Source organism: Gambusia affinis, linkage group LG18 (genome assembly GCF_019740435.1).
Source record: "Gambusia affinis linkage group LG18, SWU_Gaff_1.0, whole genome shotgun sequence".
Lineage (NCBI taxonomy): Eukaryota > Metazoa > Chordata > Actinopteri > Cyprinodontiformes > Poeciliidae > Gambusia > Gambusia affinis.
In genome coordinates this window covers 14066715-14093791 of record NC_057885.1, presented here as the reverse complement: position 1 = coordinate 14093791, position 27077 = coordinate 14066715, and the positions used below count along the sequence as shown (strand labels likewise).

General features: G+C 38.6%; 1 protein-coding gene across 4 annotated transcripts in view; it reads left to right on the top strand.

The window, feature by feature from the left end:
• Positions 1-1004: 1004 nt before the first annotated feature.
• The window catches only part of elavl2 (ELAV like neuron-specific RNA binding protein 2), a 41693-nt gene continuing 15620 nt past the window's right edge, over positions 1005-27077 (top strand). Inside the window, exons 1-4 of one of the 4 annotated variants that reach the window (XM_044098168.1) lie at positions 1006-1452; positions 3130-3247; positions 21416-21506; positions 22313-22553. In XM_044098168.1, coding sequence (XP_043954103.1) covers positions 3168-3247; positions 21416-21506; positions 22313-22553 — 412 coding nt within the window. In that variant the 5' untranslated portion in view covers positions 1006-1452; positions 3130-3167. Of the gene's footprint in view, positions 1453-3129; positions 3248-21415; positions 21507-22309; positions 22554-27077 lie in introns of those variants that run through there. The other 3 variants (XM_044098170.1, XM_044098169.1, XM_044098167.1) reach the window with 3 other exon arrangements.

Genomic DNA, 27077 nt, shown 5'->3' with positions numbered 1-27077 from the left:
TCATAATTCAGTAACATAGCAAGCGTGTGGATTGCTCAGGTTTTTATATTGGTGTGTCAATTGTATGAACATATTTGCATGGCATTTGTTTTGTCATTTGTTTGAGCTTTAGGATGCCTTGGAATGAATAAATTGGCAAAGCTATTTTCTATGTAAGGAGTTTTGCGGGTTCCTGCCCAGAAACACTTTTTTTTTCTCCCAGTCTAACTTTTGCTCCACTCAGGCTGTACAATGGGCCTCTCAAGTGATTTAAACTGGAGCTTTTAGCAACCTGTTTGTAAGGTAAACGCCTATGTCTGTTTCTCATCTTAGTGCTACACGCTGAACTGTACTGTACTCAGTTCTGACTGAAGAGCCCTGCAGGCAGTCTATATGCGAGCGCGGCGCTGTCTGTGGTGCTGAAATCAGCAGCTTTCAATTGGCCTATAGACGGGTTTGCGGCAGAATTGCACGCTGATGCCTGCTGTTAATTACTCTGACGATACATTATGTGAAGGAACCAGATAAAGACGAGCAGAGAGAGTCGGGAAAAGGGCGATGGAGATAGGTTTTTATTTTAAATAGTGTTTAATCTGATGCCCCAATAAAAGCCAACACGTTGAAAGTAGCGCACCCTAAATGGCCATCGGGTCATTTCAATGCAGAATGTGGGTTGAAAGTGAAATGACTGACGCTTGTCCGTCCTTCAGTGGAACGGTGTTTGACTTCAAATGCCATATAAACGGAGAAGAAAGAAAAGAGGATGAGGAATAAACGCGCTGTCTCTTTGAGTGACTGTTTCGGGGACGAATTGCAGCTTGTGATCCAGGAGAGACGCGCGGCGCTAAGAGCCAATGGCGTTTAAGAGCCGCCGCACGCAACGAGCAGCGGACGGGGAGCCTCTCCGGATATACCTCCGCGTCCGACGCATGTTCGTGAGTAGGTTGAATGGGATGAAACGGTGAGTGCGGAGAGTTATGTAGGCGCGCTGTGATGCGGCCCGCATATATTCCCCGGCAGGACTAGCTTCTTTTAAAGACAGCCTCCTCTTCCGCGTCGCTTTCCACTCCAGTGATGTGGCGTATTTGTGTGGCGCACCTGTAAAGAGCGAGACACGGGGCAGAAAGCCGGGCTCTTTTTTTGTTTCATTATTTGATTCCTTTTTCTTTCTTCTGTTGGCTTTGGGTTTTCTTTTTTTATCTTCCCCCCTCTCCCTTCCTCCTCCTCCCTTTTACCTTTTTGTTTGTTTCGTGCATTTGCTGAAACGATATCATTCCTGTTTTTTTGATTTAATAAAACATTTTATTTTTCTCATTTTATCTCGTTTGTGTTGGCTTTTTTGTTATGTTTCCAAGTTTGAACTAAAAAAAGAAAGAGAGAAAAAGAGAGCGCGGAATCCACATCATTTGACCAGGTGTTTCATTCAGAGATTGTTTGCCCCAAGGACGCCCCTAACTTTCGTTTATAGAAACGGTAAGATCTTTTTCTGCACATTTGCTCATTCGCTTCAAGCATTTTGAAATCAACCCATTGGAATAGTCTGTTTCGGTTGGTCCTTTTGGTGTGCAGAGCAGATCATCTTATTGCATGCAGACGTGACGGGGAGGGGGGGAGGAAAGTCACTGTGGTGCATTCATGTGACGGCTGATTTTCAACTATGAACTGGAGAGCTTTCGGGTAATCAATGAGGGATTTATGGTAACGCTTTTTTCTATCGTGTGCAGTGCTGAAACATGGGGAAGAGTAATTTTGGAAAACGATCACTACAACAGGCTAATTTGAAACAGTTTATCTTCTAGAGGCCTTTTATTAGGTGCAAAACAACCCTCTCGAAATAAACTCTTTGCTTTTATGCTCTATTTTCAAACACTAACTTATTAAAAATAGACATAGCCTGTGTAACTCTTGACATGAACAAAGCTATGTAGGTTACACTCTGCCGCCTGCATGTTGTGCCACTTGGAGTTGCTGCATGAAGTTCTTGCTTTCATAGGCACATTGTGTTTACTCTTTCTGAATTTCCGTGCAGGTGTGACTGCACAAGTCAAGTCTATTTGTGGAAGGGGGGAAAAAAAGTCACTGGAGAGAGGCTACTTTCAAGAATGTATTCCCAATGTACGAATTTCAGCATTGCTTAGAGTTGATGCTTGTAGTTGTACAATTGTAGGCCAGTGGATCAAGGTAATTCATAGTGATACACATTAGGCAACTAAAAATTATTATTAGTGGGTGTTCCGCTGTTGGTCATAAAACTTGAACTAAACTTAAAGCAAAATACCAAAAAAGCTAGTGTTGTGCGACTGCAAACCAACCCATTTCTTCTTTTTTATGTGTCAAATGTTTCCACATGATCATATTAATCTCTGCTTTTTTATATAATGATGTATTAATTTTTAAAACTAAATTTTACATTTTAGTCAAGAGTAAAATTTAATAGGTTTAATAGCAGACTTTGCTCTAAAATTACAAAAACAAGACCATTAATACAATAATGTGTAAACTGACACCAAAATATATAAAAGCATGATTTAAAATGTGTATACATGTAAGATAAAAAAGCCTAGCAAGCATAGACAAGTAGCTGGAGCGATTCTTTTTATTATTCGTAAGTGACATGATAGTACTGCTTACAGCACCATGCAGATGTTTAAGTTCACAACAAATACCTAACAGACACCCTATCCTCTGACAGATTTTCCATGGCACCACTGTGCAACTTCTGCTCCTAGCAGGTAGTTTTTACCGGATGTCCACAGATAGGCAGTATAGAGCGATCTGCAATTTCAGAGTTAAACGATCTGTGCAACTACTGTGTTTGTATAATCTTAGATTGTTGAAGTTCCAGTTTCTTAATGTGTTAAAAAATAAATATCTTACACGGATTGATCTGTAGTTATGTCTGTATAAAGTGTGGAAAACTGATTCAGTTGTATTTTTTTTCCCTCTTTTTTAACTTTTGCTTTGTTGAATTGTTAGCCGACAAAGTTGTCCTTTTTATTTTTAATTTGTTTTGTACTTTGCCAAACGAAGCGGCTTCTGAAAAAGAGATGCATTCTCTACAGAGCCTGCAGCTGCAGCTCATCATCTAGTTATGAATAAACTAGCGATGGACCCTCTGCATGACTGCTGATTGGCTAACGCCCTGATCAGTTTATTTAGGACGTGCGCGTTCCCGCCACCGCCCCCATATGCTTCACGAAGACTTCGACCAAACATTTGTCTGCAGGGACTTCATTAAATACCCGCGGCGCCACTTCAACACCTCGAGGTAAGACACGTAGCAACAGTGGAGTTGAAACGGTCACTGTGGTGGTTCGCCTGTTCGTCTTAAATGGAAGGGGGTTTGCTAGCTAGCAGGGCAGCTAGCAGTTTGTATCTGCCTATCATAAGGTGTTGCATTAGCCTTATTGTTATACTCGGAAAAACGAGTTGCTCCTAAAAAAAATGGTGGCGTACTTAAAACTCGCGTATGACAAAACAAACCCAATTTGAACTTAGACCAGAAAACATGGGAGAGTTGTTGCTTTTGATAACGGTCCTGCTAATGCTCGCCATACTTTTAGTAATAACGCCACTTATAAATATAATCCGCTCCTGGAGCTTTATGAGTAGGGTTTTTTATGTTTTGTTTTTTTAAAAAAATAGAATTCTAAAAGGTTTTTTTCTTTTGCGTTTTTGGCTCTTTTTCCGAGTTAACGGTAACTACTAGCTTAGTCGCAGTAGCACAGCTGCAACGCATTAATTAAACATGGCGCCTCCACTCGGTGTTTCAGACGCCACACTCAAAATTGTATTAAATTTTTTTTCAAATACAGCTCAGAATTGGAACCTGCTCTATGCATAATTTAAGTACGTTTTGTCGCGGTACTTGCAGCCTCCACTACAATTTCCCTTCCTGTTTGCTTGGTTGGTTTGCTAACATTTCAAGTTTAATCTATAAACAAATCATGTCGTTGAGTCGCTTACAAAAATATTTATTCTAATTTTGATTCAAGCTCTAATCTCTGAAAACAGTTGTCTGTTCTTCACAAGGAACGACTTTGTCTTCTCAAGTAAAAGCCATTGGATACATGATTGTAGAACATTTAATTGCGATATTGAGTCATTTCTAGTTTTGGACATCCGTTGCACTGACACTCCAAACAGGTAGCTTTAGCTTTTTGGCATAAAACGTCAAGATGGCTAAAAATCAAAATGAACTAGTACGGCTTTCCAAACTGTTTTGTGCAATATTATCGATGTAGACACTGTAAAGCCCCCACGTGCCACAAACTCTACACCCTGTATTAACCTGGCTTTAGTTTGAGCCAAGCAGAAATGCTAATGTAGCTATTTGGAGAAACAGCTAAAGCCTTTTTAAGTAAAAGTTTTTTTCTCTCAAAGATTTTAGCTTTGTGTCCAGTTTTGCCTTTAGTGTTACATTTGTCAATATATCGTTTGAAACCTCATATGTTAGCTCATCTTAACAGCTGGATCCGGCCTAAGCTAACACTTAACATTTAAATATTAAGATCATATGTCTAGGTTTGAGAAACTGCTGAGTTGCATAATTTTTAAATAGTATATATGTTGCTGCAGGTGATGCTAATGTACTATTGGGTGGTTTTGATAAACAGAAGCCTAGTTAAGGAAAAATATTTTAACCTAAATTTCAATGGACCATGTCACTATTTGCACTGTATAACATTCTAAAGTATTTTTTGTTAAATTTGTACTCTTGAGAAATATTTTTTTTGAGCTACAAGTTGGTGAGAATGGTGAAGGGAAAGTAAAATATTTCCTACTTAGTTTGAGTCCCCTGTCCCCCAACTCAATAGTTTTGATTTGTCCAATTTTTTTTGCATTTTTTTGCCATTAAAATAAGCTGATGGAGCGGAAAAGAAATGCGAGGCAGTAAATATACGAGCAGATGCTTGACGGACTGAAACGCATACTATCAATTGCTTGATATGGTAACTTTATACCAATGAAAGTCACAATATTCCTTTTGGACTCATCACTGCTAATTTCGATGAGTCTCCATGATCAATTGCAGAGGAACAGCAGATAACTAAACACATCCAAAACAGATCAGGTGGTGATGCAGTAAATTTTGACTTGAATGACTGGGACCTTAGATTTTACAGAGCTATCGCGTAAGAAGTTTTTATTCAGAATGTAAGTAAATTGTGATTCTCACCAGCATAGACTTGAATTCAGGAAAAATGACTAGTTTGGGAAATCTGAATGCAATAATGCTTCCCCGATTCTGAATTCGTATCTTTTTATATTCTACATATTTTTGATTGGGTCCTCAAAGTCAGATCAGGGGTCAATACAATTATATTCTGGCCTCAAACAATTACAGGTCATTTTTGGACATATTTAATGAAAATTCTGGGCATTTTGCATAGAAATCAATGGAAAAACCTGCATTGTGTTGTTTCCAACACTGGAAGCACTTTTAGTGAGAAATAAAATCAGTCATGTTCCTTGGTATTGCAGCGCTGAGTTATATTGTCAGTGAGTTGGACAATAATTTATGTCATTAATTTTGGCTATTGTAGAGGTCCCTAATCACTGAACTTTTTAGTGTTTGTGTTTTTCTTACCCCTGCACTTGCTCTCAATCACTAATTTTGCCAGCAGTGGTTTTACCCCTCTATCTTGAAGTCTGACACGATAATAATGTCATTAAACTTGGTTTTTGCATATTGGTCTGAAAATGTACTTGTAGGTTACCAAAATATGGAATATCTCTGTTAGGTTTTTTATGGTCTAAAGATTTTGTAGTTTCGTCACTAAAACTGAACCTTTTAAAGACAAAGTAATTTTAACTGGGAAAAAATGCTGACCTGGAAGTGCTAAGATGCACTTTTTTGAGCATATTTTAAAGTCAGGCATATAAAATATAGCTCATATATAGCTATTAATATTGAAATCATCTTTGGAAGCAACTGCATGGTTGTGAAATGTTAGATAGTGTCTGTTATTTATGGTTTTAAAGTAGCGTTCATGAGAGCACAAGAGCACTTCATTTTAATTAAGTTGCTGCAGATGAAGTCTCAACGTGTGATGAGTATCTGCTGTTTTTAGCCGTTTTCTCCCCCTCTATTCCTGCAACCATTCCAGCTTCAGCAACCCCTACACTGCTGAGGGCATGAGATAAGAGTCGCTGTCTCTGTGTATTGCGACTACGTTTGCCTTTCTAAATAAAGGCTGCTGACAGGGACTAAAATGCAGGACTCAGAGGCCACACATCACTTTTCTCTGCATTTCATTGTGTGTCGCTGTCAGAACCAGGTTAGTATGCAGAGACTGGCTGAAAAGAGAAGCAATTTTATGTCTTTTGTCCTTCTTAAATGGTCATCCGTCCCCTTTTCTTTTCATAACATGGCCTCCTCCTCTAGTGTAGTATGGCTTGTCTGGATGTTGCACAAGATTTAGTCTGTTGGCCACAGGGTGGCCCTCCCTCTGCATGGGCAGATCGTCACTGCAGGCCAGTAATGCATTGCCCTTGAAAACACTCAGTGAATTACAACAGCTTCCACAGACGCAACATCTCATGCTCATGGGCTTTTGTGCCTTGCAGTTTCTGTCGGTATAAAAAAGAAATGGATTTAAAACATGACTTATCCCCTCCCCCAAACACGGTCAAAATGGTTGGTTTGAAGTAGGATGTGTATAAGTTCCTTATCTTACACAAAAAATTCTCTAAATTCAGTTAATCTATGGAACAATCTGCTGTAAAAGGTATTAAAGTATTTTAGATTTGCTTTTTCACATTTTGTCGATAGACCTGTTGAGTCTGCAGTTTTCTCCTAACAGAAATGTTTTTTTGTTTTATTTTAATTTTTAAAGTAAAAAAACATTTGGTCTTAAGCCAAGCTGCACAGAGTTTGACTTGAGAAACCGTTTACCTAGAGATTTCACAGTGTGGTGGAGGGCCGAGACTGGCCTTTTGGGTGTGGTGATGGCCCACAAAATGGCTCCACAAGATACTAAGTAATGTTAATGTTTTTGTTCCCAATATAGGATTTTTTTTAATTATTATTTGTAATTGGTTCTCAAAGATAACTTTGGTCTTTAGCTGCATTTCTGTTTCTCTCTGTTTTCAGCACATAAAGAGCTACAAAAAAATTACCTGCTTGGATAGTTTGTTTGTGGTTGAATTGCTTGAATAGCAAGTTTTAAGATCAGTTAAGTACATTCTGTGTTGATTACCTTGTAGATAGAACAAGGTAATACGACACATTGGCTACCAAGCAAATGTAATTAAAGTTGCAGACATAAAATTATTAAATTCATGCTGCTTGAAAATGTAATCTACATGAAAATACAAATGGATGTTTATGGGCAGTACAAATAATGTGACTTTAAAGCTCTTTGCTCCAGCTGCCAAACACCATCAATGCTTTCATTTTCTCGTCACAGAATTTAGGCCTTTTTGTTAATGCACGATTGTAAACTGCAGCATTTGCCTCTGTACACTTAGTGTGTCAGTAAACAAGTTACATCTGTGGTTTTAACAGATATTTTGAACTGTTACTTGTGGGCTTTTAGTTTTCAAGGACGGGTTGTGCATGTCAGTGTATGCACTCTGGAAGGTTTTTTTGCTCTTCATCTTGTCACGCATTCTTGGTCAATTTAATTCTCTGAGGAGCAAGTAGCTGGGATTCGTACCTCCTCACTTTGAGTGCTCTGTGTCATTTCGGTACATCTGATCTCACAGTTATCTTCATGCTTAGCATAAAAATGTATAAGTAGTCTTATGTGAATCAGCTTTTTTTGTTGAAAAAAAGGCTTCTTTTCACTCCTCTGCCTTGTATTAATCTGGAAATAAAACATATTTTTGGCAAATATTTCATCTTGTTTTCTGATGTGATGCAGAGTCTTTACTTTTGTACAGCTATGTTTTCAGACTCTGGCACCAGGTGTGAAATTTTTTACTGTATGCAAAAAGCTTTGTAAATCCTGGCTGTGGAATGAATCTGAGAACCTATGAAACATTGATAATCTGGATAATAGCTATTTTTGACTGACTGTTTTATCTGAAGGAGAAGGCACATGAGGAGTGCTTTTAAGTTCATACATTAAATAACTCCTTTAACACAGATTGGATATTATGCTAAAGTCTGCTGAAACTGAACAACTTGATTGTTGATTTTAGTCAAATGCATTTCCTTATTTATGCCAGCAAGTGGCATAGTCTACCAAAAGAAACTTGGTTTAATAGAATAAAATCAATCATACCGTAAAATGCATCTCTTTTGGCATCGTCCTTCTAGTGGTGACATTGTGGGTCATATCTATATACTCTTTAATCTCAAATTAATCTTGATACTAAAAAACTGTTTTTTTTTTTACCTTAAATGGTTCTAGAATACGACCATAGAACTAGCAACTTGGTGTAGAAGAGCGACCCGAGGTGGAATATTGTGGTAATTGGGTTTATGTTTCTTTCAGGACTGTCGGCACTCCTGAGACTCTCCTGGTTTGAAAAGGATTGCTGGTCAGACATATGTTCCAGGGTGGGAAATAATGGAGGCATTTTTTTACATCTTTTGTGTGCATTATCCTTAAAGTGAAAATATTAAAATTCTGCAATGTATTTGGGTGTATAGTCTAGAACGGCGGTTTTCAAAGTGTGAGGCGCGCCTCCCCTGGGGGGCGCCAGAGCACTTTAGGGGAGGCGCGGTGCGAGGGAAAAAGTAAACCGGAAAAGCTATCTGCTTGCTGTCTACTGATGTGAGAGAAACGTCTTTTACGCACATGATCAACTCTGTGGATTTAGGAAAAAGTTGGTACTGTGGGGTGCGCGTGTGGAGTGGGGATCAGTGGAAATGTTTCCCACCTTAGAGGATGTTTTGGCCAGTGATGTCAGTAACGTTACTGACGTCGTACCACTTTTTTCCGTAACGAGTAATCTAACGCGTTGCTATTTCAAATCCAGTAGTCAGACTACAGTTACTTATCAAAATCATTTTTGCGTTACTGCGTTACTATCTTCTTTTGTTATTTAATCGTATTTCCTCTACTCGTCTTGTCGAGTGACCGACGTCTCTATGCGACAGAAATGTAAACAATGGAGGGAGATGAGCATTTTGTTGGTGGAAAAACTGGAACTATTTTGAGTTTCTGTCGCCAAGTCCGATTATTATAAGCGGCTTTGGGCTTCATCTTTTAAAAGTCGCTTGCAAATTTAATGAGTGGCAGGTTGCGCCTTTTTGGGCTCGTTTTTGAACGTGAAGTTGCTCATTTGGGCTTGGAAATAAGCAGAGACTCATAATAAATCCCAGAATTTGTCCGTCATTAAGGTAGTTTTAGTCAGTCTCTCCGTCTTCATCATTTCCCGGATGATCCGTCCCGCTGTGTCTTTGTTAATGTCAACTTAATTAGCTTCCCATTGCGCTCCAGAAAACTGCAAACATCGAGACCAATATGAACAGCGCAATAAACGTGAAAACAGCCACGAATAAACGTGTCCGTAGTTGGCAATAGTTATAATGGCAAGTTAGCACCGTTATAATTATTAATATTACGGTAAGTGTCACAAATCTGTGCAGCCATCTGAGCTGTGGAGCTGCAGGAGGAGCTCTGTGCGCTGCGACATCAAACTCAGGGGCGTAACGCAGAATCTGGAGGCTGGGGGGAGGGGGGCTTTAAAATCCTTCTTAGAGTTTTCCAGACAACAGTGGACCACACAAATTACTCATGTTTTTTATTTTTTGTACTGTTTTTTGTACAATCTCCTCTTCAGTTCAACCTTATCAGTGGAGACACATTGTTGATGTTACCATTTTAAAATAGCTTACAATTAAGTATTGGCAAAGCTCAATGTGATTTTCACAGGAGGCGGAGCGTTGTTGTTAGCAGCTGCTGAAAGTAACTAAAAAGTTACTTTTAGTGTAACTTAGTTACTTTCCAAGTCAAGTAGTCAATAATATAAATAAGTTACTTTTTCAAGGAGTAATCAGTAGTCTGATTAAAGTTACTTTTTCAAAGTAACTATGCCATCACTGGTTTTCGCCAGAGCGGGGCTGAAGGTGGAGTTTTTACAACTCCGCCCCCCTCCACGGGGGGGGGGCGCAGCAGGCATTGTGCTCCTTGGAGGGGGGCTCACCCTTTCATACTTTGAAAACCCCTGGTCTAGAACCATAGGTGCTCTGTATTCAGAGGTGGTTGGTAGGCTTTCGTGTCATTCAGTTGTCTTTATGGTGTCAGCCTCTTGACCTTCACTGTACGTAGTATGGAGACATGACTATAGCCCAGGGGTGGGCACTCCTGGTCCTCGGGGGTGGGGTGGGGGGGCTGGTGTCCTGCAACTCTTTGTCTCCCTGGTCCTGCACACCTGAATCAAATAGCTGAATCACCTCCCAAGTGCAGTCAGGTCCTCCAGAGTCCTGCTAATGACCTCATTATTTGACTCAGGTGTGTTGAAGTAGAGATGCATCTAAAAGTTGCAGGATACCGGCCCTCGAGGACCAGGAGTCCCCACCCCTGCTATAGCCCATTCCTTGAACATATGTTAACCCCAGTCTTAACAGGCCTTCACTTTTGACTAGTTGAGTTATAGAGCTGCAGATCTGAAATGTTTTTTCACCCTCTTTGCGTGAGCTGGCTTCTATGAACTCCCTTCCTGCTACAAGAAAGGATTGCGGCAGGCATGTCCATCCTCCTTCCAATTTTTTCTTATCACAATATACATTGTTAAATACTTCAAGTGATGGACAATATTCCACATTTTCAGCTTTTTCTCTTTCGTTGGGTGAAGGGAGTGGATCTTTTTAATATATATTTTTATTACTGTTCTTTACAAAGTGACTACATTAAAAAATATTCATGTATGGGCGTGCTGTGGTGGCGTAGGAGATAGCGCAACCCACATTTGGAGGCCTTGAGTCCTTGACCCGGCCGTCGCGGGTTCGATTCCCGGACCCGACTGATATTTGCAGCATATCTTCCCCCCCCCTCCTTCCCCGTCAGCCTACTGTCATATGAGGAACACTAGAGCCCACAAAAGACGCCCTGGAGGGAAAAAAAAAAAAATTATGTATAAGATACAAAGTCACACATGGTTTAATGTGTCAAATAGGCCTGTCGCGATAAATGATAAATCAATTAATCGTACGATAAATTAAAACTATCATTTTAATTATCGGCTTTGTCGTCTCTTCCGGCCTTTTTCTCGTTCTCTTGATGACACTGAATAAAAAAAGGCTCCACCCCCCCCCTCCTCACGTTCTTAGTGTAATGCCCAGTGCACACTACACAATCTTGGAGCTGATGGCCGATTGTCGGCCCATTTTCAAAATCTGAGACCACACATTAGCCAACAGAAATCCTAGCTAAAACAGTTCGATCAGGTTTGATCGTGCCGTGTGGTGTCCAACAATGGGCACAAAATAATGGCTACAAGTCCAGTTAACTAATTTTAAAACCAGATATTAATCAATGCTTTACTACAATCTACCTGCAATGTATGTGGCTAGAGTCAGTCCTGACTGAATGAAAATCATTATAACCTATTTATGTCACTTTAACGAAGAACAGCTGAAAAGTTACCGGGTTTATCAACTGCATAGTAATTTCGCTCCAACTCATCCCCTCGTCATTTCTATATTCTTTGCGTAAAACGTTTTATAAACATTAATGTTGTTTCCACATATCTGTCTGCTGGACTTCTGGTTGCACTCTATCAGCTGTTTGGGATTCCCCTCCGTAATTTCCCCTCAGAAAACATGGAGGAGAATTGGTGTTTTCTGATTGGCTACCTGTCACATTCAACAGGCTGCCTTGCTCCCAGTCGGGAAAACCCCTGATTTAAATCGGAGTGGCCACAACAATCTACCGTAACACACACACTACAGGATGATCGGTTACGAAATCGCAAGCGACAATTTTAGAACGATCAAGGTTCTAAGAGTGTCGTAAGGGGAAAATGTACGTGTGAACTAACGTTTAGTGTGAACTATTGCGTCAGGTATTCGGATGTGCCCATCTTGTCTATTTAAATCTAATGATTACTGAAGGGCAATATGGTATACAGACTTCATATCAAAATCTGCATTCTTTTGGTTGAATGCAGTATTTATTTCCACTTTGGTGTTTTTATTCAAGTACATTTTTGTTAGTGAAGACTGAGAATCCATTTTATTTTTGTTTTTGGTTGTTTTGTTTCATCAGTTCCAGTGTTAAATGTTCTCTTGAAAATACAGTGTATATATCTTCGGCAGGAAATCGCATGCATTATTACGTCAATTCCATTAGATCAGTGTAAAAAGGTCTTCAAACAATATTATTGTTTATTGCAATAATTTTTTGAGAATTAATCGCTCAGCAAAATTTGTTATTGTGACAGGCCTAGTGTCAAAGAAAATGCAAAATAGATATGTGAACTAATTTAACTAACAAACTGTCTGAAATCGACTACCAAATGGAAATAAAAATACTTGAATACACAAACTGTTGTCGTTTGATTAACATTGGTTTCACAAGATGTTAAGATGTTTTTTCCCCTCATGTTTTCTTTTTAAATACAAACATTATGTGCAAAACTAAGAATCTTTAATATTTTTAAAAGTAAATCTTTCTTTAAAAAATCCTTGCTACCAAAATGTTTCATAAAACCTAAATTTGAATTCTGCCAAATTTAGTCCAGTCCAAAGTGTAAACCAGCTTCTTTTTTTTCTGGCATTACAGCCATGTTTGCCTTCACCTTTATGACTTGAATATCGTTGTATGGGTGAAATTAGCATATCACAATAACATGTATTTTCCCGGGAAAGTTTTTTTTTGTTATTACAGTGAATGACATAAGGCCCAGCCCTGCTTTCAGTGAATGTCATATCACATTACTTGCAGAATTTGACCTTCTTATTGGTTAATTCAACCATTTGAATCATTGGCCACATCTAAAATGTTTCAGTGTCCTAGATGTGGTGTTTTGATACCAAAACATACTTTTAAGTACATAATCAGGTCTAGTGTTCATCTTTTACTTGAAATTAACATCAATATATGCATGTTTTATCATTTTGGGAGTATAGTATCATGTGAACATCTTGCTGTTTCAGTAGTAAGATGACTTACCTTGGAATATTTATGAACACACAATGTGGTTTTCTTTAGATTAACACCATGCCCATCAAGTTTGACAGTTGCATGTCACTCTCCAAAAGAGTTGAGTAGGCTGTAATGTTTATCAGTATATTTTCCTGAAATCACCCATGACTTTGCAAAAATCTTTTCCTCTTCCCCCTCTTCCAGCATAGATGCAGTGGGATCTGAACTAGTCTCTAATTAAACGTGTTACATTTGAAAGCCTCCTAAATGTTCCACTCAGTGGGGTGAAAATGTGGAGGTGAAAAGAATGAGTATAACTAAAGAACCTTATTGTTTTTCTCTAACCTGGTTTCTGAAGTAAACTATAAGGTCTCTGTGGAGCAAGATGCTCTGCACTCAGATGCCTGCATTAGGACGATGCTGAAGGCTGGCTCCACACAGTGAAAGCCTAGACGGAGTTCTTTTTTTTTTTTTTTTTTTGTTGCATTTTTTTTCTTTCTCTTCTGTTTTTTTGGAAAGGGGCGTCTTGCCAAGCTTGCTGTTCCAAGGGTTTATCTAATGAAATATTGCTGCCTTGTGGCAGTTTCTCAATTGGAACAATAGCCTGTGTTTGTGCTTAGAATAATGAAGACTGAAGTTAACAATATGTTCTAGTTGCCTGATGAACATGAAAAAATCTGCTTGAGTAAATAACTTGAATAGTAAATCTTTGCCTAAAATACATTTTCATCTGTCCTTCATTGTTTAATATGGGATAGAGAAGTTGAAGACTTAAACTTTGATTTTAAATCCCCCGCCAATGAATCTTTATTCTATACCTACCACCAAGACTGAAGAATATTGAGTAAATATTTACTTGCAGTGCTATCATTGAAAATTGCATTAGACATTTTCACTTTTCTGTTATTACATGACATCTGTCCCACTCTGATGTTTAACATCCCATGCATGCATCATAGGTGGGTGTTAAGGGCACTTGGATGTCCAACTGGTCAAAAATGTGACCCATATCAGCAGTAGGGGTGCATGACTCTTGAAATGGAATATCTTACCAAAAATTGCATCCAAGCAGGGTTTTATTTTATTTTATTTTTTTGCAATTGCTGTATTGCACACAATGATACTGCAATTTGATATATTGTGCAGATTTATTATAGTTTATAATAAATGCAAAATTTGTTGGAGTTATATTGTGGGTAAATTGTAGTGATATCTGAGATTAGTGGTGGATAATGTGATAAATGTATTCCTCTTCCTACAGAAAAATTAATCGCACTGAATAATAGATGGCCTCCATGTTATCAGGCTAAATGATTCTCGGTGCTTTTCCGAGGTTCATCTTCTCCATAAGTAAATCTTGTGTAGTTGAAGCCATTAGGGTTAAAGCGGTCTGCATTATTACTCTTTCTGTTTATGCTGTAAACAGAAAATTGTTCTCTGGGATCTGACCTTGGTTTAAGGACATGCGTGTAAATCATGACTCATGCTGTTGTTGTGCAATGCATCGTCAGTTGTGTAGTCTGTGAAGCCTATATTCAGAACGATGAATACTACAGTGTGGACATCAGATTTTTCTGTAAATTGGCATGATTCTTTGTAATAATAATCAATCTTTATCTGCAATTGCCAACATTTCCAGCTTTCTCTATGTCAAATAAGCGTTTATACTCCTGCACCTTCATCCAGATACTGTCCTGCTGTTATCAACAGTCAGTGAAGTCACCAAATAGTTCACAGGTTGAGATGCTTAAGAAGAATAGTAAAAGACCTCAACAAGAACAGATAATGTTTGGCTGATGATACTAATGCATATAAATTGCACCGACTGTTATTGGTTTGTCCCTTTTCTTCTCTTTGAAGGTGCATTGGGACCCTGATAAGCTCATATTATCTGACTTATCTGTCTCTGCAGCAGTCTGCTTCAAGAAACTCTTTGTAAACTATAGAAACTTTAGATTAGGGCTGAAATGAATCTTTGAATGATTCGAGTACCTTGATTTTTAAAATTTCTCTGGGAAAATTTACCTGCCTCGAAGATTCCTTAATTTATGTTTCATTATTTAGTGCACTGTGTTCCGGCCAGAACATTATGTGCGCTGCGCAGAGCTCTGACTTCCACCTCTGAGTTGTTGACAAATGCTAAGTGTTAGCGGCACAACATCCAATTTTTAAGTTTGGCTATGGGTATTTTATTGATTGATGACAATGCCTGGGTTTTCATCATTTTTGGGGGACCAATAAGCATCCTTAAAATGACTGGCGCGATTGCCTGAAGTACGGCAGCCTTTCTCTTCTGGGAGCTGCTTGTTCAAAGTCAACGGCGGAAAGAGTGCTACGGGAGTATTTATACAGGTGACCGGATAGCCTGAACACGGTGGGCGGCTGAGTACTTGATGCTTACAGCATAAGTGTAACTTTATAGACGAACCGCACAATAAATTTAATATAATCCCAGTCTCAACAAACAGATGGCGGAGCGCATCATGGCGGTACATGGCTGATAGATGAGTTTCTGAGTGTGACAACGAAGGTGCCGTAAATATTACGTATTGCTCCCTCCGTTCTTACTTTCATCCCATGGTCTACCGGTCCCTGGACTTGCGTTTGTTTCTCCCTTGTCTATTTCCCCCTGTCCACCCCCATCTTGGGTTTGTTTGCTGGCCTGCCCCCCATTTTTTTTATACTGTCGGTCAGGATAACAGAGAACAGTGACCTCTGATCAGAATATACATTATTGATTTATTGTCTAGCTCTAAGTCTAATGGAACTTTGCCTGAAATAATCAAATTTGGAAGTGAGTATCAATGTGACAATGTAATGACTTGCATTGGCAGCTAAAATGTTTAAAGCAATTAAACAGTTAGTTGAATGTTTTGGTCTTGGTTTGGTTTGTTTGCCATTCATGCATCTGACTCGGCAGAACTATATTGCTCTTTAAAACAGTTTTCAGTCTGCTGGCTGTATTTGGTGTTCAGACTAAAAGCTCTTAGAGGGATATAGCAGTCAGGGTTTCAGCCATTCTATTGTAAGACTGTCGGACTACCAGGGTTTCCTTGTTCGCCCTCAGCCCCCCGGCTAAGCATTAATTGTCATAGTTTTTTATTTTATTTTGTACAATAGTAACAGCATAGACAGACCAGAGTCTCATACAACATAGTATGATCAGAATATGAACACATAGGGAGAGTGAGATTGGGTCCATTTTATTTTATTTTATTTCACTGCAACCACTTTCCACGTCCTGTCAACTTTGAAAAAAGTGACGGGTCACAGATAATTTAAGATTTTACAGTTGATGTTATTGTTCATCTTGTAATAATAATACCATGCATGAATTTATATCCACTTATTTGAAGGAATTGTGGTAACCTTCAGCATTTTTCATATTTTGCACTGTACTTCAAACATGGTAGATAAAAGTTTTACATATGCTCAAGACAATCCTCTCTGCTTGGATGCTGTGAAATATAGAGACCTGTTGAGGTTCACTGTACCATGGAAGAAGATGTAAATCTTAGAATGATTCAGCCCACATCTGTTACTTAAAGATAAACGCAACCAAAGCACACTTTGGTCAGAACCTTGTGACATCAGCACAATCATTTCAGGTTTTTTAATGGCAAATGAGACAAATTTGTCACATACAGCTCTGTGGTTTTTAAGATTAGTATTTTTTTTAAATTCAATCCATTTGCAAGATTAGAGGGAAACTGGTTCAAATTTTCCTCATTACTACATTTTTTTTTTCTCAGTTTTTGCGGCGCTAGTGGCTCGTATTTTTGCAACAGTAGGCAGACAGGAAAGAAGGCTAGGAGAGTGCAGAAGGCTAGGAGAGGCCAGAAGGCTAGGAGAGGGCGGAAGACATGCGACAAAGGTCGTCGGGACCTGGAGCCGAACCCGCAACGTCCGCATCGAGGACTAAGGCCTCCAAAAGTGGGGCGTACGAAGCCCGTGTGCCACCACAGCACGTCCCACACATTACTACATTTTAACTGGAAACCTGTTTATGTGATTATAAAGCATGAGCAGCATTTTTATTCAAAGATTCATAGTCAATGAAGTATGTTGTATGTGTGGATAGCAGACATTTTGGTTTGTCTGCATACAGAACTAATCTGAGATTGCCTAGCTGCAGAAATTGCCATCTACGTGTTTTATGTTGGCAAAAGAAACATGTAAATGGACATTTCTGCTGTTGATGGCAAATAAATTAGATGACACAAATTGAAATGATGGCTTCAACTCACCAAATGGCTTAAAAGCTGATGTGCAAAATACCCAATACCACAAATGGGTGAATTAATTTCATATCTTTTAATGGAAACTTCAGGAACTACTCCCAATGAGAAGATGTCAGGATGTTGTATATTCCATGGTACAGATTTAAATTCCCTTGCTGAGAAGGGGAAAAAATTTATTAGTTTTTTTTATTATTTTGGCTTCCACACAATCAGACTGTGATCTGAGCTGTTTGCCAGATTTCTGATTTAACTCCTAAGAAACTTGAAGGCTGTTAGCTCTGAGTGAAGATTTGCCACTCTGAGGAAGTAAACCAATGATCTAATTGAAAAGAACACCATTTTTATTTTAAGTATTTACTGTAGAAGTAACATGTTTTTCCTTTGGTCCTTTTATAACAGAATTCTGTTTTTATGTTGAAAATGCTTACTTGTTAGAGTACCTTTATTGTATTTGCATAATGTGAGGTCCTGGTGCTGCAAGATATGCAATACACACTTAAATAATATTTTAAGTTGCTGAAACGGATATTGTTGCTGAAAGTTCCGATAGTGATTCAACACATTTCTTGACTGCCTTCTTGATGACCTACCAAGATTTGAGCTTTTCTGCTCTGCCACTAAAAGAAGTCTGTCCAGCCTGCTGAAAATCTTACATAAATATAAAAAAAAAATCCTGGAAAGTGGCATTCCCATGGTTTATGGCCTGATTTTATAAATGTGTGGTGAAGACCCTCACCACTTATCACACCCCTAAAATTACTGCCTCGATAACACATGTTTGCAAATGCCCACAAATTTCACTAAAATGTTAAGGTCCCTCTGTATTAAGATAAGTACAGATGTAGATGAGGAAATGTTTTCAGCTTTATGCCTCCCACACTCGAGGCTTCACACTTTGAGCTGAGCTTTAATATTTAACATTTTGAATCTAGAGCATTGGGGGTACATCTGTTTGAATGATATTTCATATAACAGGTAAGAGCTTTGCTGTAAATGCTAAAACATTAAAATGGTATAATCCTAAATGCCAGTCCCCCAAGAATATATTTCCCTAGGTGGAATTCATTGTGAAGCCATGTTATTAATTTGCAAATTTCAGTAAATTTGATCTTTTTCATATGACATTCCATGGAAAACTTTCAATGCAGAGCTATGTTCAGAATTTTTTTGTTGTTGTATTTTTAAAGATGAAGCAAATGTGGGTTGGTATGTGAAGATTTGTTGAGTAATAAAAATGTTTTTTATTCTCTTAGCACTGTCAGTCACCCTCGTGTATGCACTGCTCAATATGCTAATAGAGAAACAACTTACCATTAAAGGAAAACTGTATCTGCCGTCATTGGTGATCATTCTTACCTGACTGCACATTCATGGTATTCTCTGTTGTGGGAAAGGAGCTGTAGCAAAGCAGAAAGCAGTGGAGGAGAATGAAAAGTGTGTACACGAGGATGATTGACAACCCTAAGACCCTTCTCTTGCTTCTGATTGTTTTCTGACAGTTGTGTAATTCTGTAGATGGCACTAAGATCACAGGGAGTAGGTGGAGTTTATTTTTTCACTTTTATCTATCATGTTGTACTGCTACGGCATAGTGACAGATATAAAAAATATTAAATGTGTGTTACATAGTACAGCTCTAACACAAAATTAGTTGGAACTTAAGCGGCAGGATCTGAGTCTTAAAAATTGTAAGCAAACATTAGTTTAGATGTTAGTATCCAAACAGAAGTGTTGAAATGATTTTAAAAAAACAACAACTTGTATATATTTTAACACTTTTCAGGGTATCTTTTAAGACATATTGATTAGGATCGTTGGTTTTTGCCTGTTAACTTGGCAAAAGCTGTTTTCTGTGCTTGAGTAAAGAAAATCAATTGGTATTTGAGTTGACAGGCTGACATTTTCATCACTTCTAACCTCCAAGCTGAAAGGACTGGAACTTTGAGAACAACGACTTTAGAGCAACTACTTTAAAAGCTTTAAATTTGCCTCTGCTCAATGTGCACAAAACATCCCACTGAATGTGTTTTACTTTTAAATTGTCATGAGTCTCTTTATGAAGTCGATTTTGCACACATGTTGCCGCTTTGTGTTTCTTCAAGAAGTAATCTGTGTTTCTGACATTTTGATAAATTTAATTTCTGGCCTCTTTTATACATCTGCAAATTACTTCCCCTGAGATGAAGTTGTGCTTGTTTGTAGCTGGATGCTGTTCAGTCACAGGCAGAAATGTTCTAAAGGTACTTTGAAGACGGAGTTCACTAATGCAGCATAATACTGTCTTGACTCCAAAACGGATCTTATTTTACTCAGTTTTAGAAGTTTATTTTTATAGTCCCTTATTCATTAATTGGCTCTTTCTGTAGTAAATGTAATTGGGGGGGAGGGTATTCTACATCCGCCTGTTGCCTGGTAGTTAAATTACAATTGCATTATTTTGAGGCTCACAAAGGTTATTTCATGGCTGATTTGCTGGTATTCTGACGTTTTTGACTTTTTGACAAATCACTGAAATGATGTTACATTGGCACATGAGTTTACTGTACAAGAGCTTTGAGTACGCCTACTGTTTTGCAGTATTGCATAAAATTAAAAATTCAAACGTACGTCATTACAGGGCTCCCCCAGAAAACTTAAGTGCAGTGGCAGGGGAGGGCAGTCCACCGGTGGCTCACTGTATTTTGTTAGAAATTGTGAAAAATTGACAGGAGACTTGAAACTAGTACTACGTAATTACTTGGAAGATGTTATTGACATCTATTAAACACCAACTATTTAAGGCAAATGGAAAATGGTTGATAAAATAAATACCAATTAAGTAATCAGATCTTGAATCTTGCAACAAGTAATGTAATGGCAGTCACATTTAAAAGTAAAAGAAATGTAACTTACTATTAACAAAGAGTAAGTGTAATTAAAGGACTTACTAAATATAAGGTACAAAATTTAAGTGTTTGAAGTTTTCTTGTGATTTTCTAAATATGTCTGTCTGGTCAAGTTCTAGTTTATTCGAGCGAATGGCAGTATTTGGATGAGAGATTTGTCCGACTGATAGTGTGGTTTATCCACATTAGCTTTATGTAGTTGAAAGCACAGGCGTAGCAAAGTACATGCCTGACCACTTATTAGACAAACATGGCAGAAATATAATGCCACACATTATTCTTTTTTTACAAAGCTGTATTCGCTTGCATCAGTCTCACTGTTCGCTCAACAGAAACCTCTCTGAGCATTTAGCCTTCATAGACGCTCTTTGAGGCTTGTGTTGAGCGTGAGCTGAGCAAGCATTTAGTCTGTTATACTTTTTGTGTGCATGGATGCAGTACTCTGAAAAGGCAGTAGTCATAGAGGGATCATATAAATACTTCTAAAGGTGAACCTGCTCTGCAAGAGCATCGTAAGTAAAACCTGGCAGTCCGGCAAGCTTATAATACACTGGGGGAAACCTTTAGTTTTATTTAAAACAGAAAAGCAACCGTTGTATCTACTGCTGATAATATACAAGATGATTTATTACATCACATTTTCTGATGCATAAACTTAAGGCAGACTAAAAGCTCACCAAGCTTATTGGTTTCCACTAAAGCAGCTTTTTCTCATTAAGCTGTTTGAGTAAAATAAGAATTAAGATGTTATTCAAGACATTTTCTTAGCTTTCAAACCATAAATTTAAAATGGTATTACCTTAATTAGTGATTGGAACGCCGGTTTCCTCACGACTATTGCTATTTTACCAGTGGCTATTCAGTTGTGTTCTGAATGTCTGCAAATTAGAGATGTATAGTGATAAAATGTGCAGATGTTGAAATGTTTGTCAAATCACTATTGGATTAGTGTTATTTATTTATTTATTTTTTAAATCTGCTTCAGCGTGCTTTTTGTAGAAAGCTGGTCAATTGCCTTTTGTCCATGCTGTTGAGATCAGACTTTTCTTAACTAAAAGCTTTTGATGTCTTAAGGCGTGTCTTGCATAATTTCTGACTGACTTAATCATTGTGGGTTTTTTTTTTCTTATTGAAGTGAATATGCATGGACTTCCTGTAATAAAAATGGCCTTCTCAATCAACCTCCCTACAATAATCATTTGTTTTTTGTTTTTTTTTTTACCCTTGTTTCTCTAACGTGACGTACTTTTTGTGTCCACATTTTCAGACGACAACTCCAAACTAACATGGCAGTCAGACTGTGCGATGTGGCTTCTCTGCTTAGAAGTGGTTCGTGGGCGCCTGAGCCTTGGACTGGGGTCTGTGGCTATTTTTCACATCTTGAAATCATTTGGCCAGAAGGTCATTTTTGCTCTCTGCTCAGGCCATACCAATGATATTGGCATTGTTGTATTCTGATGTTCAAACCAAAGTATTTCTGCTTAAATTTGGGGGGAAATTGCTCACGGTTGGGGTTGAAACTTCCTTAATGGTCAATGTTTTGAATTGGTATGGTCTCAACCACTCTTTTCAAATTATGTTTGATGTCTTAAGAGAAACAGATGTTTTTGGTGTGTCTATGCAGATCAACTTTCTGCACATGGTGAATTTGTTAATAAAGGATGACTCTTCATACATAAACATGTTTCTGCCTGTCTCGCTGATCACGCCAAGGCTTTTTGTCTGCTAGTAGTAATTTGATGCTGCTTGTGGCTATATTTATTTAATTGTGCTGAATAGTGATTTTTTTTTTTTTTTTTTTTTTTTTTTTGTTATAACATTTAATTTTTATTTAAGAGAAAGTGTCTTAAGGGCCTTGAAAAGTTTTCTTTTTTTTTCAACCAGTAACAAAAATTCTCTTATGAAATTGTGAAGATCCTTTGTTTGTTTTTTTAACTATGCATTTGCTCTGTAGTGAATGACCCACCTTCTTTTTACAATATAATGCACGAATGTCATTCTGACATGTAAATTTGGTCAATACCAATCAGCCAATATTTGTTTTACTTCAACTAATCATTATCTTGACGTGTGAAGAGCTTCCTTTCTTAACTGCTGTTTTGTTCTTTTATTACCAATATCAATGATAGTATTATTTACATAATTTTCCTTCTCTCTTTAGCAGGTAATTGCGACCATGGAAACACAGCTGTCCAATGGGCCAACGTGCAACAACACGAGCAATGGTCCCTCAACAATCTCAAACAACTGCTCCTCACCAGTAGAGTCGGGGAGCATAGAGGACAGTAAAACTAACTTGATAGTCAACTATCTGCCTCAGAACATGACCCAGGAGGAGCTGAAGAGTTTGTTTGGAAGTATTGGAGAAATTGAATCCTGCAAACTGGTTCGAGACAAAATAACAGGTAATGTCTGTTTTCTAGTGCTGGCTTGTTTAATTTATTTATTTTTGCTGGGGAGCTTTACTGTATGTTTTTATACATGTGAGGCATTTAAAGAGGACCTGTTATGCAAAATTCATGTCTTGTACTTCTATTCAGAGCTCTGTATTAAAACAGCTAAAGCACTAAAAAAAAATGTTTAGCGTCTGGAAAAGGAGTTGCTTTCAAAAATCTCTCGATTATGTCACAATTGATTGCCACTGTGCCATTGGCTAGCAACTCCAGCTGAGACCAGCCACTCACCTTGCAACCCAAGCAGAGCTTGAGCATGTTTGGTCAGCTGGTTTTATTACTGTACGTAATGCAGAATGAGTGCTGGAAATGACAAGTGTTTAGTAGTGGACTTTTCATCCAGAAGCTGCTGCTGCATTCTTGTTAGTTGTGAAGAAGGCTGAACTACTTCTGTTTTTGGTTCTGATTCAGGGTCAAAGATGTACAGTTGTATAATAGGACATTGCTTTGCAGCCGTTTTCAAGTGTGTGTAAATGTTGAGTTGGGTGGTGTGGCTAGCAGCAGCTTATTTGGATAAAAGTGACAAGAGGCCCTAAAACAGCATGTTTTGAAAAGAGCTCAAAATAAACAGAACTGAGCTATTTTGTTCTGGAGTGAACTGGAAACTGAACTCTTATCCAGTAAGGATTTGGTGCAATAATTGTAATGAGCATGTTTTATTCAGCTCATAAACTTATCCTAACCAGTTCAAGGAAACATAATGGGTCCCCTTTAATTTTTCAGGATCTTATAATTTGCTTACAGTAAGAATATTTTCTACTTAAGCTACAGACTATTGCATTTATTTTTTAGCAAATTTGTTTTAATCTAGTTTTAAAATATTATAAAAATTGCAAGTGATGTCAGTTTTGAATTGATTCAATTTGCTTTTAACACCTGACAAAACTCAGGGTGACATTGATATGAGCAGGCTGAACGCTGAGGCTGCTGTGTTTTACCTGGTGGTTGTTTTTGGTCAAGGTTACTGTGACCTTCCCCTCGGAATTATGTCAAATGTTCAAGCAGACCTGCCTCTTGGAAGTGTCTGCTGTTTTTCATTTTGTGTTAACAATCAGCCAACTTAACTTGTAAGTATATAGTTCCGTTATTACAAGGCTAAAGGACAAATGGCCCTCTGCTCTATGAGACGATAGATTATCTTTTGATCTCAATAATAGAAATGTAAATGATATTAATAAGGAAGATGTGCGTCCAGCTTGAGCTTGCTTTTTGGAAGTAATGTATACATGTTTTTCTTGTTTCATATGGGCTGCAGATGTTTGCAGGGCTGTATGAGGGTTGCTGCTGTTCTTAAGACTGGTTACTGATGTGTTGTCTTAGTAAAAATAGTTTTTTTTGTACAATGCAAAGCTGATTGTAAATACAATAAAAGTGTGGTAATTTTTTTAAAGGTCAAACAGAATTTCCAAGTGTAGTAATTAATTCACTGTTTAAAAGAAAAAAAAACAGCAGCTTTCATTTTCTCTGCTTTTGAAATATTGATCAGTTTAAGCTTACATTTTCATACATATTTTTCATACATGAAGTGAAAACAACTTCTGGAGTGTACTGTTTGCAGTTGTGTTCATTATAGAGCTGAGGTTTTGTCCATCTGGCTGCTTGTGCAGAGCCAGAAGTTTGTGCTCAAAAGAATCTGACCAAAAAAAAAAAAATCTTCTAAATGGCCACATGTGTCTCTTAAGGTTCACTAGTTGTCTTTTCTTGTGGTAAATCATTGCCTAGATTGTTGGAGTACCTGAAATCATTTATACCTGGAATGTCTTGTGCTTTTCAAAATGTTTCTTTGGAATATATGTTTATGACTTGGAGAAGGTGTTCGACCGTGTCCCTCGGGCAGCTCTGTTGGGGGTTCTCCGGGAGTATGGGGTACCGGGTCCTTTGATACGGGCTGTCAGGTACCTATGTGACTGGTTTGAGAGTCTGGTCTGCATTGCTGGCAGTAAGTCGGGCTTGTTTCCGGTGAGAGTTGGACTCCGCCAGGGCTGCCCTTTGTCACAGATTCTATTCATTACTTTCATGGACAGAATTTCTAGGTGCAGCCAAGGTGTTGAGGGGATCCGTTTTGGTGGCCTTAGGATTGCATCTCTGCTTTTTGGGGATGATGTGGTCCTATTGGCTTCATCAGGTCGTGATCTGCAGCTCTCCCTGGAGCGAGTGTGAAGTGGCTGGGATGAGGATCAGTGCCTCCAAATCCGGCATGGTCTTGAGCCAGAAAAGGGTAGAGTGCCTTCTCTGGGTTCGGAGGGGGTGGTGGCCTGCACCAAGTGGAGGAGTTCAAGTATCTCGGGATCTTGTTCACGAATGAGGGAAGAAGGAAGTGGGAAATCGACAGGCGGTTTGGCGCAGTGTCTGCCGTGAAGTGGGCGCTGTACCGGTCTGTCATGGTGAAGAGAGAGCTGAGCCAAAAAGCAAAGCTCTCGATTTACCGGCCTATATACGTTCCCACCCTCATCTATGGTCATGAGCTTTGGGTCGTGACCAAAAGAACGAGATCGTGGATACAAGCGGCCAAAATGGGTTTTCGCTGTAAGGTGTCTGGGCCTTAGAGGTAGGGTGAGAAGCTCAGTCGTCTGGAAGGGACTCAGAGTAGAGCTGCTGCTCTTTCACGTCAAGAGGAGCCAGTTGAGGTGGCTCGGGCATCTGGTCAGGATGCCTCCTGGACGCCTCGCTGGTGAGGTGTTCTGGGCACGTCCCACCGGGAGGAGGCCCCGGGGAAGACCCAGGACACACTGGAGGGACTATGTCTCTCAGCTGGCCTGGGAATACCTTGGGATTCCCCCGGAGGAGCTGGAACAAGTGGCTGGGGAGAGGGAAGTCTGGGCCTCCCTTTGGTAGCTGCTACCCTTGCGACCCGACCCTGGATAAGCAGAAGAAAATGGATGGATGGTTTCACCTTTCGTCTTTTCTGTACTTTATTTGTTTTAACTTGACTTGACAAGTCATTTAACTTGACTTGTCTTCTGTAAACTGTTAAATTACCCTTTCATTTCTAAGTTGCTTACATACAGTTTTACCTTGTCCAAGTAGCCTGGATGTTAACTTTCAGCTAGATTTACACTGGCATCAAAATAATTTTTTTTTTCATGCTGGGAAACACTTGTTGGATTTATATTTTAAATTTAAAAGGAATAAACAGGTGGTATCATGCAACACAAACAATCCTCAATGGTCTTTGCTGGATCTTTGCTGCTAGGCCACGCTCAAAGATTTTGGTGCAGGAATTTCTGTTGCTGTTGAATGTGTTGTAATTTTGAATTTATGGCCAGTCTCTAACCCAACACTATATGTTTACCAACACGTACCATTTTTTAAAAAGTCCCTTTTTACTTCAAGACTTGAATTGACTTAGGAATAAGTAGCAGCTTGATATTATTCAAAGCCTCAAAGTTAAATTTCTCTGGATTGGTGCTCTGATTTTAGCTCTACTTAAAAACCCTCTATCCCCTCCAGACTGTTTTTGTTTCTCCCTTGGCCCTCTGGCGACGGCTTTAAGTCAGCCTACATCTGTGTACGGGTGCTACATCAGATGTTTAGTAATCACCAGAGATGTGTGCTTCCTCTTTTCTTTAAATGTTCATGCTTTGGCTGCTGCTCCAGAAACGGCTCAGTCATTTTGTAAAATATTTTTCTCCTACTGTGAGTAACAGTAACATTTTACTCAAATCTGGGTGTTATTTGAAAGATTATCTTATCAAGTCTCCTCTTTACTTTAGCGACAGCTAAAACTTGGTAAATGGTTTGTTTTAATGCCTCTTGGTTATAAAAAGTGCTGTGGGTGTTTATTTTCCGAAACAAATCTGTTCAGTAAAGGCTTTACGTGTATATTACAACATGCCCTGCAGGTTTGAGTGAAAGTGTCATTTTACTTGCTCATTTGAAAGGCTTTATGCATTTCTGTTGGCTATATTGAATTCAGCCTTGCAAGGTGAAATTAAGTTCATGAACTTGATAACAGATACTTGATACATTAACAGTTTCCTGTTTAGTCTCTGAGGTAAGCTTTTTAATTGTAAGCATGTCGGGAAGAAAAAGGTTCCATATACTAAAAGGTAAATGTAATTTAACTTCATGAAGCTGCTTACATATAAATGTAAGCATTTGTACTGGAATGAACTAATTATAAATCGGAATGCAAGATTACCAGGTGGCCTTGAAAACCTTAAATTCTGATTTTATTTTCTTCTGTGTTATGTAATAGAAGAAAACTGTAGAAAAATATATTGGTTGGTTTAATTTTTCTCTCTTGTTGATTGAGTAGACTGACCGTATCCAAACAACATCAAGGTTTGCTGGCAGGCAGACCAGAGTTTCCATGTTTGGTTCTCAACAGTTTCATTCTGGAATCAAGCTGCTCATGGTGGCAGCATGTTGGAATTACTGTTTTTGTAGTTCTGATTTGTTTGACGTTTGGACAGTTATTCCCTCTTGTTCTGAATGTTCAGTTGGAAGGATTTATTTTTTTAGTTTCAAAAAAAC